The 16811-nt window shown below is 41.3% G+C and overlaps 1 protein-coding gene and 2 non-coding genes across 4 annotated transcripts in view; 2 read left to right on the top strand and 1 right to left on the bottom strand.

Annotated features, from left to right (window-relative positions):
- Positions 1-1543: 1543 nt before the first annotated feature.
- Positions 1544-16811, bottom strand: part of fgd5a (FYVE, RhoGEF and PH domain containing 5a) — a 32330-nt gene continuing 17062 nt past the window's right edge. The window contains exons 7-21 of one of the 2 annotated variants that reach the window (XM_020633127.3): positions 16217-16373; positions 11391-11481; positions 10867-10917; positions 10575-10633; positions 9831-9902; positions 9647-9715; positions 6591-6674; positions 6406-6485; positions 6190-6286; positions 5896-6033; positions 5512-5614; positions 5278-5414; positions 4106-4234; positions 3582-3736; positions 1544-3165 (exon numbers count right to left, since the gene is read on the bottom strand). In XM_020633127.3, coding sequence (XP_020488783.2) covers positions 3129-3165; positions 3582-3736; positions 4106-4234; positions 5278-5414; positions 5512-5614; positions 5896-6033; positions 6190-6286; positions 6406-6485; positions 6591-6674; positions 9647-9715; positions 9831-9902; positions 10575-10633; positions 10867-10917; positions 11391-11481; positions 16217-16373 — 1459 coding nt within the window. In that variant the 3' untranslated portion in view covers positions 1544-3128. The remainder of the gene's footprint in view (positions 3166-3581; positions 3737-4105; positions 4235-5277; positions 5415-5511; positions 5615-5895; positions 6034-6189; positions 6287-6405; positions 6486-6590; positions 6675-9646; positions 9716-9830; positions 9903-10574; positions 10634-10866; positions 10918-11390; positions 11482-16216; positions 16374-16811) is intronic. The other variant, XM_020633128.3, reaches the window with a different exon arrangement.
- trnae-cuc (transfer RNA glutamic acid (anticodon CUC)) lies at positions 3432-3503 on the top strand. The gene has a single exon. It is a non-coding gene; the product is annotated as a tRNA-Glu (tRNA).
- On the top strand, positions 4440-4511 carry trnae-cuc (transfer RNA glutamic acid (anticodon CUC)). Its single transcript has one exon. It is a non-coding gene; the product is annotated as a tRNA-Glu (tRNA).

The raw sequence follows: 16811 nt of genomic DNA, 5'->3' as shown, positions 1-16811 counted from the left end.
CCTTATAGGGAACCCACTTCGGAACTGCTCTTGTTAACTTGCCGTCATTAATATTGCAAATGTCGAAAACGAAATGGGCCTTAATGTTTTGCGCTCTTTTTTTGCCTTTAAAAATTCATGCTAGCAACTACTTTCCTGGCTGTGGCCGACTTGTTTTGGCTCTGTGGAATTCTGTAGCCTGGCTAATTAACTTATCTGCAACGGCTTGTATTACCCTGCAGTCTGTCTGGAGCTGGGAGGTGGAAGGCCTGATTAGGGTCTCTGACGGTAGTCGACCTGAATGTATATTTCAAATCTACTTTTCAAATTACACCTGCATGAAAGCAACATTAACAGTCATAATGTGTCATCTCTCATGATAACACAATTACGTCACCTTACATTAACCTTAAATTAGAGTGTGTCCCTTGTGTAAAAATATGGAAGCAGTACTGTTCTGATCCATTGTGGCCGAATACATTAAACAGCTGCAAAATAAGGTTTCCCTTTATTTCAGGGATAAAATCATCATCCCTTGAAATGATATTAAATTCCAAGCAGGATAGGCTTCTAAAAGCTCAGGCTGTTACAGTGTTGCTTGGCTGATATTCAGGTGTGTGTGTGTGTGTGTGTGTGTGTGTGTGTGTGTGTGTGTGTGTGTGTGTGTGTGTGTGTGTGTGTGTGTGTGTATGTGTGTGTGTGTGTCTGTAGAAGAAGTACCTTGTATGTTAAAGATCAATAGTTCAGGTTTCTATCAATCTATTTAATTTGTTATAAAACAGAACTACCTGCTCTTTTAGTGAAAGGCCTGCATATGTAAATTTATTTTTTTTAAATGAAATTGAACGTATCCTATTGCATCATATAAATAACCTTTGAACTCTGCAAACATAATATACTCAACGTCATGTTTAAAAGTGACTGACAATCAGAACTATGGATTAGGAACTCTGATGTTTTCAGTCATCAGCATGGTGATAAAGTTTAAATATGTGGTTGGCATGGTGTAATACTGCCCTCTGCTGGAAAATAAAACAGGTAATTAACTAAACTGTGTTTGCCCCACCAAAATAATTGCAAAACAATCCAGTGTGTGCTGAATGAAGCATCATGCCAGTATTCGCCACTTTCAGAGATTAATCACAACTCCAAGATCTTTTCAAGCAAGTAAAGTGTATGGCATCAACCCTTCAATACACTCTGCGACTTGTCAGGTGTGTAGACAAATTAAAGTTGTCTGTACTCAATTATAGAACAATCCAAGGTGTGCAGATCACCCCATGTTAAGCTGTAAGTAATGACTACTGAGACAAAATAATGTGAGCACTTGATAAAAAAAGACAATGTTGTCTAAAAAAACGATATCCCCAAATGTATCATACATCTGATCATTTCTGACATGCTTAAAAGAAAGAAAGGAACGTGATGATTTTCAATGGTTGTAATCATACAGGATTTGTGTTAGTTTTTTTATCATGTCGGGGGAGCCATTATGGGAATCATTTTAATGTTTCCTCCCAGTTTATGTTTTATAACATGTAAGAGCAGAGTGAGAACACATTAGTAAAGATTTTAAAGGAGTTTATTTTTTATATGTTTCTATATACATACACATTTACAAAGCACTGTATGCAAGGGGTACAATCCATGATAACGATATAGGTACGGCACGTAAGAAACGAGTAGAAAAGCTGAACAGTACATGTTGAACACATCTATGCTTTAGAAATAATGTAGTTTGCCGGGTTGAGAGATCACATGATGTACAGCTGCATTCTGAATGGAGCAGATAACACCTTCAGGTTATTGAAGAGAAACTTTTGATGTCAGATAATATAGAAGGTCCAGTGTCTTTCTGACTGCTGCAAACATGAGCGGCTCATAAGGCTCAAACTGCTTTTTTCAGCAGTTTCTATTAAGTGTAAGTGTTTTAACATGTATTTTATCCAGCAGGGTATATATACAGTATGAAAAAAGGCAATAATAAAAAGGGCACTATTGAATGATCGTATGCTGCTATACTGTAACTGAAGTATTCAAAGGATCAAAGACTAAATGGAAAGAAAATGTAGTCAAGGTCTCTTCAGAGGACATGACAGTAGTACAGTACTTTGATAACATAAAAACATATTCAACATCATCTCAGGTACATTCATCATCTATTGCAAAATTGCACTGCATTCAACTGGAAGAAATCAATTGGCACTTCAGAACTGTATGAAACATTTCTCAAAACTTACAGATTTAATTAAAAAGTCTCTGAAAATTTTTCATCCATTAAGAAATACTGCGGCATCGTTGTCATGCTGAGGGTCATTCAACAGGTTCATGACCAGAGTAACTCTGTGTGAAACTCCAGAAGTAATAAAATGTACACACACCACGGTGAACTAAATAACCTCTTACTCAGAACATCGCGTAACACACTTTCTATACAAACGAGTCATACAAGTCAGTAATATCTGCAGTTTATAATTCACAATATATATTTCAAATGGCAAATATCTCTAAGAAAAAAAATACAATGACCAATATGTTCCCTTAGCTGTGAATACTACCATAGCATAGTTTCTTTTTGATATTTTTTCATAATAACATTAAACCCACCGAAGAACACCAGCTGGGTCACTTTCTCACATACAAATATAAAGGATGTTTGTAGAGGGGGAAGAAATAGTGATTAAATAATCCAGTGGTAAAAGTCAGCAAAATACAAAGAAATAGAAGAAGTTGAGTTGGACAGACACATTCTGTGGGATGGTCTTGGCAAAAATGCGGAACAGAAGGAGCAAAAACTTGTATAAATGAACCATTTGAATGATCCAAGCTGCCTTTAACATATAAGGCTCTTGCTAACTCATTTTGGATCAGCACAATGGGACTAGAAGAGTTTTTGTCTGATAGATCAGAATTCAATAAGAGGATTTTAGTTTGCCTTTTGACGCGGTAGCGTCCCTCTGACTCCGTACCACTGGGTGGCAGCCTTGTCTAATTCCCTCCTGGTGATGAAATAGTCACATAAAACACATTGTCACAATATTCCCCAGCTGGTAAGACGTGATGAATCCATATTGATTTGAGTTCTGATGCAGCAGGTAGCTTTGTTGTGTTCTAACAGTCACAGACAGCGACGTGTTTAGTTACAGCTGCTATAAGACAGTAGCCTCCTCCATGGCATTGACCCATCTAAAACAAGAGAAGCGGGAACATTTCAGTGAGGAGTTGGGCTTTGCAGCAAGGGTTTCATAAAAAGATTAGAAACAGATTTAGTAATGGAAAATGAAACATTCAATGTTTTGACTATGTAGACAACACATGTAAACACCCTCAGTCTTTCTATCACTTAGGGCAGCAGCTTCCATTTAACAAAGAGCCTTTAAACACAATAATGTTATACATGCAGGGCAGCTGAGCCCCCCTTCCTACTGTACTTGCAGACAGCAAATATACACTCCCTGGTGGTCTAGTGGTTAGGATTCGGCGCTCTCACCGCCGCGGCCCGGGTTCGATTCCCGGTCAGGGAACACTTTTAGTAGGACACTCATGTCCCAACTCTAAGTAGAAGCTATTCATCAGCATAGCTTAACAGTGCCAGGGCTCACCTGCGTGCAGTGTGTTGATCGTCTGCTCTGAATGTGTAGTACAGGGTCTTCTTGTGGTACAGATGGAAAATGTTGCTGCTTTCCTCTCCCTCTGGCCTCTCAGTCAGCTTGACTGTAAAGCCCTGTAGTGGTAGACTCTCTGAAGCCACTTTATCCTGAAGAAACCAGAGGGGAGCCATCAAACACGACATACAAACCTCAAACACCAGTGCTGTCTGCAGCAGTATGCAAATAACAAGAAAATGGATGTTTCAAGACAAAGAAAGTGGTGCAACACTCAAGTGCAAATGTCTAATAAGCAAACAGAGAGAGAGCACAGAGAATCCCTTTGATAGTCACATGAGGTGTTATGAACAGGAGAAAAGGCTGAACAGTAAAAATGTGAGTGTTAAACAGTTCTGTACGACAATAATTCAGATGAAGGGGGTCAGACAAAGGGTCAGAGGGAATGCCTCTGTGACTGATTGATCATGAGAGTGTTTGAGTGTTTTGGGGCTGGTGTGGGAGACTCTGTGCCCCCTCACCTCACGGGCTGTGAAGGTGTAGAGCACCTTGTCTTTGAGGAGGAACCACAGCCGCTTCCACTTCCTCTTGCTCTTTTTCCGGCGCTGCAGGCTGCCACTCATGGTGGAGCCCTCCACGGCCAGCGATAACTGTTGAAAAGCAGGACACAGCAGAAACACAGCAACAGTTAGAACTGGACTGCATTACTTTCCTGTTGAAACTCCCAATGACAGATAGACAGTGACCTCTACTGGTAGCTGTTTTCACTACACACTGACAGACTGAACAGCTGATCAGATCATGTCACACATGCCACACATTCCACTCAACAAGTGTGAGTGAAGCATGTACAGGTCCCTGGTGGTCTAGTGGTTAGGATTCGGCGCTCTCACCGCCGCGGCCCGGGTTCGATTCCCGGTCAGGGAACAGCTTTATGTTACCTTCCCTTCATTGGAAAGCCAACGATGATGCACACTGTGACGCCCGATACATTATGCCTATGAACCATTAGGCAGGTTTTTTTATGAGGATTGTTACATTTCTGGATAGTTTTGTGCTAAACCCTGGTTTACCAAAAAGATGGTTTAGTCACCTCATTATCTATGTGTATTCTGTATCCACAGTGATCTCTTTCAAGGAGGATCCCTCAAAAGAGTTCAAATATTGTTTTTGTAGGTGTTAAATGAGGAAAAAAAGGGACTCATTACCTTCTCAAGGATAAACACTTTGGGTCAGAACACATACGTAGAAAAGCTTGTTCTCAGGACTCATTCTGATACTGTAGAAGGAGGATTTGGGCTGCTGTATAATCAATATTGTTCCAATCAGTTGATGTAAGTCTTCTGCTTTCTTTTCAAACAGTGATGAGTGCAGTATTATCTTAGGCTTGAGACCCATACAGTCTTGGCCCGTCATAGGCCTATGTGCTGGGCTGACCTCTGACAGCCACATCCTGATCCAACACCTGCTTATAGTACTATTGTTGGCAACTATTTGCTGATGGTCAGCAGGTTTTTGTTCAGACAAGACGATAAACTTGGGTCAACACCCTCATTGTGCTGACCATAAATTCAATGAAAAGTGAAAATAGAGTAGGTGTATCACATGTGTAACTCAGTATTGGGCCTGGACCGCAGGTTTCTCACATGTTTGGGATTAAAACGTGGTAGAATCGATTCAAAATGTAATCCACCTGGTTAAGAGGGGAGATGCTCTTCCTGCTTTTCCACAAACTTGGAGGCTGCAGGCTCTGGAAGACGGCAGAGAGTGGACGGCTGGCCCGTTGAGTTCGAGGACTGGAGTTACCGCAGGCCCCCGACACGCTTCCTCCTACGCATACATATAGGAAGTAACAAATAAAGAGGAAAAAACACACAAGGATATTTCTATTTCCACTACAACCCTCCACCAGAAAGCTCAGGTTCACCTCTTTTCCTGAGCTCAGCATAGCAGTGGTCACACACTTTGGCAACTCTGTCCTTGAGGTACTTTAGTGGGTATCTGTTCCTGGAACAAGCACGGCACACCACCTGCTCAGAGAGAGAATAAGAATACAGAGAAGAATGAAAAACCCCAAACAGACAGCCTCATCATGCTGTGTGTTATCTTTGAACGCATGCTACTTCACATCTGACCTAAGAGTAGAGATGACCATTTGCCAAAAACAACTAAAACTTTATTTTATCACTGAAGGATAAAAAAAACCCCCACTATTAATCTTCCTTAAAAAATGCCTCCAGCATTAAGTTAGAGTTAAAAAGACTGATCACAAACAAGCCAAAAAGTATTTTTGCAGTTCTGTATTTGTGACCTTGCCACAGGCGTTGCAGTGGTGTCGTCTCAGTGTGAGGCTGAAGTCAGAGGTACAGTTCATGCACATCATTACATGGGAAACTGGCACCAGCACAGGAGCAGCCTCACCCAGGGCCATCCACAACTTCTCACGGGCCTATGGACACAAAGAGGATAATAGACGAGACAGGAATGATGGTTAAGAATATGTATGCTTACTGTATGTCACAATATATTAGCATGTGGGAAGGTAGACGCGGCAGAACCTACACAGGAGACATAAAGCAAAAGGTGTCACCTTCACTATTCTTACCTCACTGCAGGGTCCACCAAACGTACAGAGTCCTGCAGCGTGGTCCGCTATGGCTCGACTCAATGTGTGGAACCAGTCCTCCCTCTCGCCAACAGAGCTGAAGAAAGAAACAGTGAAGAATCACACGTGTTACACCTGGATGAGTTAAGAATGATGGTCTGGAGTCAAGAGGAGACTGACAAGGGAAGTGGTTTCTTGTTAAATCCACACACTCACCTGGCAGAGAGTGTTATAGTGATGTCAAGCACTTCAATCCTAAGACAGTTCAGCACATTGTCCAGGAGAGGTTTGCTCACCTGTGTGAGGGGTAACATAACAGAACAGATCAGCAAAAAAAAGAATATAGAGTTACATTGAGATTGTTACTCCGAGACTGTAAGAAAAGTGAAACGGTAGTGTACCTTCATCCCAGAGAGAGACAGTGTGTTCTTTAGTCTGTATTTGCCATCCTGCTGAGGGTATGTGTAAAGCATTATATCGTTCATCTGTTGTGAAAAAGAAAAGGGATGGATAACATATATAAGTTTACATTCTTAAAAGTATAAAACAGTAGATAAATAAGAATACCAAGTCAATACAATTAAAACTCGATTCCTTGCTCTTCAGAATAAATATTCCCCCAATGACCACAAGGTGGTGGTGTTTTCTTAAGACGGAAAAGTAAATGTACAGAAAATACCTCTTAGCTTGTTCTGTCTTTCTTGAAAGCAACTTCCTGAAGCAAACTACTTATATTCTATTTCCCTTTACAGCTTTCACACGTCTTTTCAGACCCTCAACAAATAAAAAAAACCCCATGTATGCACACACAACAAAAAGAAGGCATTAAAAGTGTTTATTTGCTTGTCTAACCAAAAAGCGTTGTGGTCCTGTGAACAAACTAAGAGTCCATTGTGTTGCAAGAGGTATTTCATATTTTCCCAGACAAAAGAGATGACATCATCAGTCACACCTAATGTGTGCTCTAAACATCCGCTGGGGCCGTAAAGGCAGCATCCAGGAATTCTCCACCCTGCTCTGGACTCCAGGCCTCCCCTCACACTCCCAGAACTTCACAGACTGCACTGAGAAACCACGACTGGGTGGAACCGCTACCTTCACCACAACAATAACAACAAAACAAAAAGTCACAGTAACAAGCTAACAGGCTGGCTGGCTTGCTGCAGACAAAACAGTGCATGATAGCCAAGCCTGGCGACCTCTGGGTTAAAGCCACTACAGTCCGTCTGCTCCACCCTGCGCTGCTCATTAACTGAGAGATTCCTGCCAGAGAAATGGAGCAAAGTTCCAAGGCAAGAGATTTCACAAACGACTTTTCCAGATGAGTTACACCATTTTTCGACTTAAATTCTCCCACTCTTTAAACAGGGGCATTCTTCTCCTTCAATAACCCCTCTCTCTTTCTCACATTAACTTCTGTCTAGCAGCTCTCTGTATCTCCATCTTCCTTCTTAGCCCCACTCATCCCACTTCTCTGTCTTCTCCGAGCCCAGGCTTGTGACACAGTTGCAGCTTCTCTCTGTCACTGAGGTGAATGATGGCTTTCATCTTCACTGTTGTCTAGATTCTCCTTCCTTAAAAGCCCATAAATAACACCTGACCCACTGAAGCCTTCGACTTCGAGGGAGCAAATGGCCATAGAACTCTAATAGCCCACAAATATCAAACAGCATGCCTTGTTTTTCCAGCAATTGCTCATATGTAATCCTGTTTGGAAGGACGGGCGGAACAATGGAATAGAGCAAATAAAGATAAATAAAATGAAATCTGGACGTTATATTCTATTTGTATTAAACAGTATCAGCCAGAATCATAAAAAGAGCTCCTGCGGATATGTAGCTGTGGCATAATTCATAGCATGAGACAGCACAGGCTGCACCATGGAACAATAGAGTGGGCTTCTCCATTTCACATTATGTGTTTGTGTAGCACCACCACCTCCTCCCTGCATTCTACAGGGTGTCTGGCCTTCACTTTGCTGTCAGTCCCCTCCCAATACACAGGAAGCCAGCATCCAGTGACCCACACCAAACATCCTGTAAGGAAGTGGGGCCCCTGGAAAACAAGCCCTGACAGGGGAGGAGAGGGGAGGAGAGGAGAGGAGAAGAACGGCAAGAAAGGCCCTCACCCGATGGGTGTGGTGTAGAGTGGAGGTCTCACAGCCTTGGCCTTGTGCCCCCCCCAACAAACCTCACCTACCTCGCAGACTGACCTACGCCCAACATTCCCCAATATTTACGCAGACAATGCTAATTTTGTTTTTGCCATATTTTCTACGATATGACAGGTGTTTTCTTTCTGTGCTGCAGCATGTATGTAGCGATAACTGAACTAGTTTATCATGACAAACATGTCACATACATTGCATTTATTAGGGGTAAATAACATAGGGTAAACATCCTACAGGCTCAATATAGAGTTGGATCAAGGGAGTACACAGCATATTGTCACATACAGTGCATTGATATTAACCTATAAAAAGCAGTTTTACATTTTTACATGTATTTGGGGCACAGCTCTTTGCTTTGTTGTCTGGAGTGGGATGACAACATTTAAATTGCTTTCATGTGTGTCCATCGATTTCAGGGCTGGTGCCAGCCGGTGGTTTGCATGTTATAAAGACTTGGAAGAGGGAAAGACAGCTATGTCTTACTTTGTATCTAGGTTGGCAGAAAATAACAGAATCCAGTATGCCAGTGCTCCAATTTGACAAGAGATAAGCTGGCACTCTACCATTGATTAAACCACAAATTGTCATTTTAACACAAATGAATTAAAAGAAGCTTGTGAGTTAAATCTAGAGGTGCTGGTTCAGATTCATACAGATTGTTTGGATGGAACCAGGCATGACAACTGTAGGCAGTTAAGTGCTGAAAGTCAGCAGGTTTTTTTTTTATTGAAAAAACAAACAAACAAAAAAACAATCACACAATAGTGCTGTTAGCCTATTATTATTTTCATATCATGTGTGAATTTCCCTGTGGACTAATGTAAGGTTATTGTGCAGTGGTTGTGTACTGTTGTGAAGATGTTAGTGTATGTTTTGTTTCTTCACAGAGACGTTGTCTCTCTCTCCTGCCCAGGGAATACAGATGTAAATTAGCTTATAGCTAACTCTGGTACGGCTTATTGGCTGTACACTGTCCCTGTCAAAATAAACAAATAAATAAAATAAAATAAATTCCAACACGATTAACCTTGCTTTAATGCTTGCTGTCTGTATGCTAAACTGATTAATTGTTTGCCATGTATATTTTGAATTGCAATTTATAATAGTAGAGCAGATGTTCTTATTAAACTTTCAGCAAGAGAATCAAAAACATGTCTTTCAAAATGTTAAAATATCACTTTGAAACAACAGAAGGGGAAAATGGTATTTAAAATGCTCGCACACATATATGGTCTAATAATGTGTCTGAAAGTGAGAAGTGGTATGTTAACAAGATAGGCACATTACCAGAAACAGGTGTCTGGGCTGCCTGCTTTTCTTTGAGACCTTCATGAGTGTGCCCTCTTTGACAAACATCTGCCAAAAGAAACACACAAAGAAAAACACAAGACACAAAGCACTGTTAAGATCCAGTCAAGGCCTTTAAATGCTGTGTTTTGATTGCAACGCTGCTTGCATGTTGTGTGCTCACCCTTCCAGGCTTCAGGAGGTCTCTTTTGCCCTTCACGCTGTATTCTATGTGGACCAGACGCAGCAGATTCTCCTGAGGGGAGAGACAGCAGTGAGATAAAGGGAGTGAGATAAAGACAGAGAGATTATCCAGTAATGGACGGAAGAGGAGACAGGAGAATGAAACTGTCCTTGTTTGTTTGTGAATGAAAAGGATCCTGTGTTTCCACTCTGTCAGCCTGTGTGTGTGTGTGTGTGTGTATCAGTGCATGTGCACAGAAAAAGATGAGTGTGCTCAAAAGGAGGAAAGCCAATGTGAGGCGCAGGCGATGTTGACAGAGAGAGGCGAGAAAGACGTTGGGGAGAGGTCCAGGAATTATCTCCATGAACTGCTCATGTTTGGGGGGTGGGATGTTAGTCTTGTCTATACCCTTACACTGCTCCCTTTGTAATCATACACCTGGGACTCTTGATGACATCATCTTTCCTCGCCCCTTGTATTACTCAACAAGCTGTGGAGGCTAAAGCCACAGAGGGATAGACCTCTCCTTCACATCATTTAAAAGAGGGATTCATACAAGGCAAAACCTCAGCTGTCTATCTTCTTCACGCCTGATCTCCTTCAGAAAATTGCTCTTTCATTGCCAAGTAGAATATAAAGACGCGTCTCAATAACGGCACGCTGGGCAGTGAATATATCAAACACAACAGGAGCTAAACAGTGTGAATGATCTAAACACATGGAGCGTATACAGAGTAAACTCACCCCCTGTTTCAGATTGTCGTTGGCCTCGTCTGCAACCTCGGACACGATCACCAAGGCAGCTGCAACACAAACAGAGAGAGAAAGAAAGAGATTTACACACAACCAAATTCAATAAAAACACTCAGTTGCTGTGCCTCAACAACTCCGGCCTGATACATGTCCAGCAGCTGCAGTGTGCAAGTGGCAGTGTGTGTTTGACAACCACAAAGACATGACTTTGAAGGAGTGAAGGAAAGACATGAAGGAAAGGCTTTGGTTTTGAACATCACAGAGGTCCATTAAGCGAGTTTACCTTGTGTGTCCTCGTATTCTTTCGAGTCAGGAGAAAGGTTGTTCAGGTAATCTAGGGAAGAATCAAACAAACAAAGATGTTAAAGACCAAAAGATGTGATACGATAAGTGAATTTTTAAATCCAATTTTAGGCTGTTCAGTGAGCAAGGCTAATCTTAATCTTGCACCTTATGCTCATACTCCAATCTTCTCTAGCATTTGTGAACTTAACAGGGAGAGCATTTAGAAGAAGAAATAGCAAGTTCTTCATCTTACATATGAAAACTTTGAAAAATTTACAAGTAATAAAACAAACTCTTGCTGACTTCTGTACAATACAGGGTTGTACCGCAACAGCTTTCTTGGTTTGCTGTGTAAACAGAAAGTAGCGTAGGCTACTATAAGCTTCTGTAACCTCAGAAATGTTTCGCTCTTCAGTCAAATTTGCCACTGTAAAAAGGTTTTTGATGTTTTTCTATGCAGCAAACACTTAAATGATCTTGCATATTTTGTGTGTTTTGAACAGATGTGTGTATTTGTGTTACCTGTGAGTAGCATTCGATATTGAAGTACTCTCACTATAACCTGCAGCAGCTGGTGCTTCAGTGGGACTTCAGCTTCGTCTGGGCTTCTTGTCTGCACACATACATACAACCAAATACAAAACACATAAAAATATATCTGTATTTGTGACCTTGTGACATCAGTATTTGTGAGCTCACGCAGTGAGACCCGAGTGAGATATATTAGCTAAAGGAAAAAACTAGTATGAGCTCTCAAGTTGTTCTCATTCATGTAAGTCTTTAGTTCTGTTACATTTAATATACACAAGATATCAGTCTTTTTTTAAATACACCTAAATCAATCCATATTGTGGAAAGATGATCTGAGAATCACCCACCAAACAATACCTCTTCTAAATGCAGGTAACCTTTGTTATATGCTGCTGTAAGTCAAGGTCAAAGGAGACCAAGGGAAGACTGGCCCACTGGCCGACCTTCAAACGTCTTTCCAGCACACAAAAACCCTAAACAACTCCCATTCTTCTTCCCAGAGCAGACATTTGCAGGTGAAAGGGGACAGAAATAGGAGCAATCAAAGAGAGCTTTGGAAAATCAATCTGGATCTAATTGTCTCTGACAGGTATTTATGCCCTGAGCGGTGGTGAAGCAACGGGGGACTGCACCAGACACCCACACACACACACACACGCACACACACACACACACACACACACACACACACACACACACACACACACACACACACACAGATGCAGTCTTTTCTAATCCAATCAAGTCCTACATTAGAGAGGCAGAGGGCAGAGATAACACCCTGCGGGAAACAGCATCTTCATTTTATTTATACTACACAATCATGGACACACACAGGGCCCCGCACAAACACATTGAACTATACGCACACATTCACAAACTAGAACAATACATTATTGATAGACTCCTACACACAAGCAGCTCCAAACACACAGACCAGAGGCTGGTGATGAGATAACGGTGATTAGACTTGTAAAGGGAGGGATGCTGGTTGAACATGTCGGTCTTTGTCTTAATTATCACAGTCTGGAGTTCAGAACTAAGAGGGTATAGTGCTTGTGCCATTGTTAATGAAGAGGCCTTCAGAAATACAAACTTTCCCCCCTTTGTTTCCTTTCTCTTTTGTTTTCTCATCTTGTCATCCCTTTCTCCTTAAATGTAGTCCTCATGAACACTCTCCTTCTGCGTTTCTCTCACTTTTATCTGAACACTTTCCCTCTCTCTCCTGGTCACTGCATGAGGTTGATAATGCCAGAACAGGTGTCTAAATATGCTGTCTCAAGTACACTGTTGGCATCAGTGGTGTTGCACTGGACTGGTTCACTTCCTATCTGTCAAACTGTCTTTTTTTCTGTCATGCTTGGGGATGCTTCTTCCTCTCCTCTTTCTTGTGGGGTCCCCCAGGAGTCTGTTTTAGTTTCACTCTTATTCGCTGTTTACATGCTACCCTCCACAACCTAGTTGTAATTTTTGACCCAGATTTTGTCCTATGACATCCAGGTGACCAAAGTTATGCATCTTACTTTGCTCAACTGATAAAATCCACCAAAATCAGGTAATTCCAATCCTGCCAACTCAGGGGAACACACTGCCTGCAGATTGCCTGGTATATCTCTTCTTAAAACTCTTTCTTTTCCGCTTAGCTTCATCTTAACTGTTGCCTTTGTTGTACTTCCAGGTTTTTATTGATATGTTGAACTTGTGTTTGGATCCTCTGATTTTATTTATTTGTCTGTGTATTTGTTTGTACTATCTCACCTTGATTTATTCTTTAAAGCACTGCACTGAAAAGTTCTATTTAAATAAAGTTATCATTATTATGCATTCAGCGCAATAATAAGCATCTTTCTATTATTTAACCAGCTATGCCTCCGAAACATCTGCCCTCCTCAAGTGTCGCTTGTAAATTATCATCCAATTGACACGTGTTCAGTAGAAGTGACTTTTTCCAGAGATGGTAATTAGAGCGTGGTTTGTTTGGGTGCTCGACCAAAATGGAGGAGGAGGGAAGAGGGAGCGTGTGATGCCCCATAACTCCACCAACACACACACACACACACACACACACACGCACACACACACACACACACACACGCACACACACACACACACACACACACACACACACAACTGATCTAATTGGGGAGTTGTGAAGGAGGCTGCTTCTCTAATTAGCTTCTGTCTGCCTCATTGCCCAGCTGCCTTTACGAGGAATTCACTCCATCACTCTCTTCCACTATCGCTCTCCGTCCACCTGCTGCACAGCCTCCTCCTCCTTTCCTCCTGGGCTTCTTGCAAAAGAGGAAAACCACAAACAAGAGCCATGACATGAATATAAATCCAAGCTGGAGAGATTTCATCAAACAAGTTTCATTAAGATCTGCAAAATGTGCGTATGGATATGCCCCTCCAAAACAAACACAGACACAGACTGAGGCACAGAAGCACTCTAAAACAAAACACAGACACAAACATGTACACACACACACACACACACACACACTGCACTGTGTTGGCCAATGTTTATGGATGGTGTGATACACATGAAACTGGCTGTGGAGAGAAGGCTTTAATCCTGTAAGGGTCTGGCTCTGATCGGATCAGGGTCTGTGGCTACTTCATCACTGTCATCACCACATCCACAATGAAATTACTACCACTTAAACTGCTGGACTTGGCTTGTAGCAATAAACCGCAGCAGCGGGGGGGGGGGGGGGGGGGGGGGTTTGAGAAAGGCAAGAGTTTTAGTCTTGAAAAAGAGAAATTGAAAAATGGCTATAATTGATACAGAATGAACATTTTACAGAATAAAGCACGTAATGAAAACATTCAAATCAGTTTTTCCAGTTCTTTTATGTAAAATGATTTGTGTTCTGTCACAAAGCCAGCAGATAAATGACCGATCTCTCTCTCTCAGTTTGTACGTATAGGGCATCCTCTGACCTGTATGATACTCTTTGCTCTCCCTCAGCTCCACTTCTCCCTCATTACAGCGAGGTCACACACACCTTGCAAATCCCAAGACGGTGCTCTGATTCAACACAGCATCCATCACACATACAGCACACACACCGTGCCCTGGTGTGGGAGGTGGGGTAGGAAAGCCCCCAGATAACAGGCTTACATGCAATGTGGGAAAAGTAAATGTTATATGTAGTGTGTGGGTGCAGTGGCAGGTGTGGTGAATCTGCCATGGAAGTGAGAAAAAAGGTAATTGAAGAGGCCTTTGGGTGTTCATTTTAAGGTGTAAGATGAGTCACAGTCTTTATGTGGACACAGGTGAGAAGAAAGAAAAAAAACATAGAACATTTTTTATCATACTAATTTTCTAAGCTTTGTTAGATAAGATGATTCATTTTCCCCTCTTGCCAAATAAAATAAATGTATGGATGCACCAGAAAGCAGTGAGGTAGTGATGATGTATTCAAAGGGACTTATATCATGAAGGCTTTAACTAAGATGCACATTTTTGACTACAACCAAGGTTATCAAGGGCCAAATATTTAGCTCAAGTAGGTTACAACGTGAAAACATGCTAAAAGATACTAAAGGTCGATGTTTACTGAACACATTGTTTCAAAGTCTATTTCTCTCACGTCCACTCTTTTCTATTTACATTAACTCCACTAAAGTCTGGCAAAGCCAAATTTGTTCTGGCATAGGGCAGCTGTGGCTGAATATTCATAAGGGCAGACAGTCGGAGCCTTGTCTGTTCACTTTTCTTATCAAACTAGAAATGCCTGGAACCATTGTGGCAGCCACTGGCAGCTAATCAGAGTACAACATGGAACCAATTATGTTGTGTTATCAGTTATGTGTAATAAAACAAGTCCAGGCCTGCTTTTTTAAAGTTTCTTGAGATAACATCTGTTATGCATTGGTGATATACAAAGAAAGATTGATTGATTGGTTGAAACATTTGGGGAGAGAGGTGCTTGGATGAACAGTTAACTTTGTTAAACCAGAATTTAAAAAGGAGCTCAGGAGAGGCTTTTGATGGCTGTGCAATACACACATTGTAGCACAATAATTGGATATATACGTAGTTGATAAAACAAAATCTAAATGAGTATACACAATTCTTTATTCTGGCTGACCCGTGTGCTGCTTCACATCTGCTGTGAACTATGAATCATTTCTATAGATCAGGGCACAGCCAGCATGGAAATGAGAAATCTGGCTTTATCGCTGTGCTCTTATCTATGGGCTCTCTTAATATCCTGCCTTTTATTTAAAAATAGTTTCTGCATTGTTACTAGCTGGGAATATAGCCACTGGTATTGAATACAAGGATAACATTTTGATTAAGTAGACCAGGCACACAATCTGTGCTATGGTATTAGAATGAGCTGTTACTGAGTTATGATCCCGCCACCCAAATCCCACTTCCCTGCTCTCCACAGGGATCAAGGATGAAGAGATCCATGCTGGACAAAGAATGGGTATTTGGTGTGGAGTGGGAATTAAAAATGTGAGCATGACAGTGGAAAGGTCGGTTTCGTGTAGAGAGGTGGGATAGAGAGGCTTTAAAAAAAGACTGTATCTCCTCTAATGTAGAGAGGCTGCATGAGAGTCAGAGGAGAAAAACAGTTCAATCTCTGCACCCCAGAAACCCCCATAAGGCCTTACTTTTCCTTCAGAAATACAGAAACCAAACCTGAGATATTAATATGTGACTGCTACTTTTACAAGTCCCCCTTTAAAGAGGATCTTTACAAACACAAAATACTGAAAAATATTGAAATAGACCTAAAAACTAACAGAGCTACTTTTTGTCCACTCAGGTCTATAGTAAGTAATTCTGTTCAGTGCCTTGCCTCAAATTTCTTGACGATGCTGGCAAACACAAGGTTGTTCCTGCAGCTCTCCTCCAGTAGGGACATACTGCGATCATACTCGGAGATGTAGGTGTCAAACACCCGAAATTCTTCCTGACGGGACAGGATGACATCTACCACCCTCTGACTCTCCTCCCTGCACAGAAGATAAAAGTCCATTCTTTTTAGACATTTCAGATGAAAAAGTGAATGTGAATGCTTTGACATAAACATAAAAGAAAATCCAAAAAAAACAATGCATTCCATCAATCAGGGACTCTTTAAGGAAAAACGAAATGGCCATCTTCTCCCAAAGTAACTGAGTTTCTGAATGTTTTGTTATAATGCTTGACAGCCATTGCTAAAAAGTTGTAAACACTATATTTTTTAGATAAGAAGTAATAATATAGCTTTTAAAATAGTGCTTAAAATTTCTCGCAGATTATCATTTGTCACTTTTACTAGTAGACTAATGAAAGGCCAACAGGAATTTTGGGGGTTGCACTTGTAACCTAAAATGAACGTTTGGTATCTAAGATGTTTGGACAATAAGCCTTTTTGATTTCAAGCAGAGAGTTTGATGAGAAGGTCTTTG

This window comes from Labrus bergylta, chromosome 5 (genome assembly GCF_963930695.1).
Source record: "Labrus bergylta chromosome 5, fLabBer1.1, whole genome shotgun sequence".
Classification (NCBI taxonomy): Eukaryota; Metazoa; Chordata; class Actinopteri; order Labriformes; family Labridae; genus Labrus; species Labrus bergylta.
The sequence above is the reverse complement of the archived record's forward strand: the minus strand, read 5'-3'. Positions and strand labels throughout refer to the sequence as shown.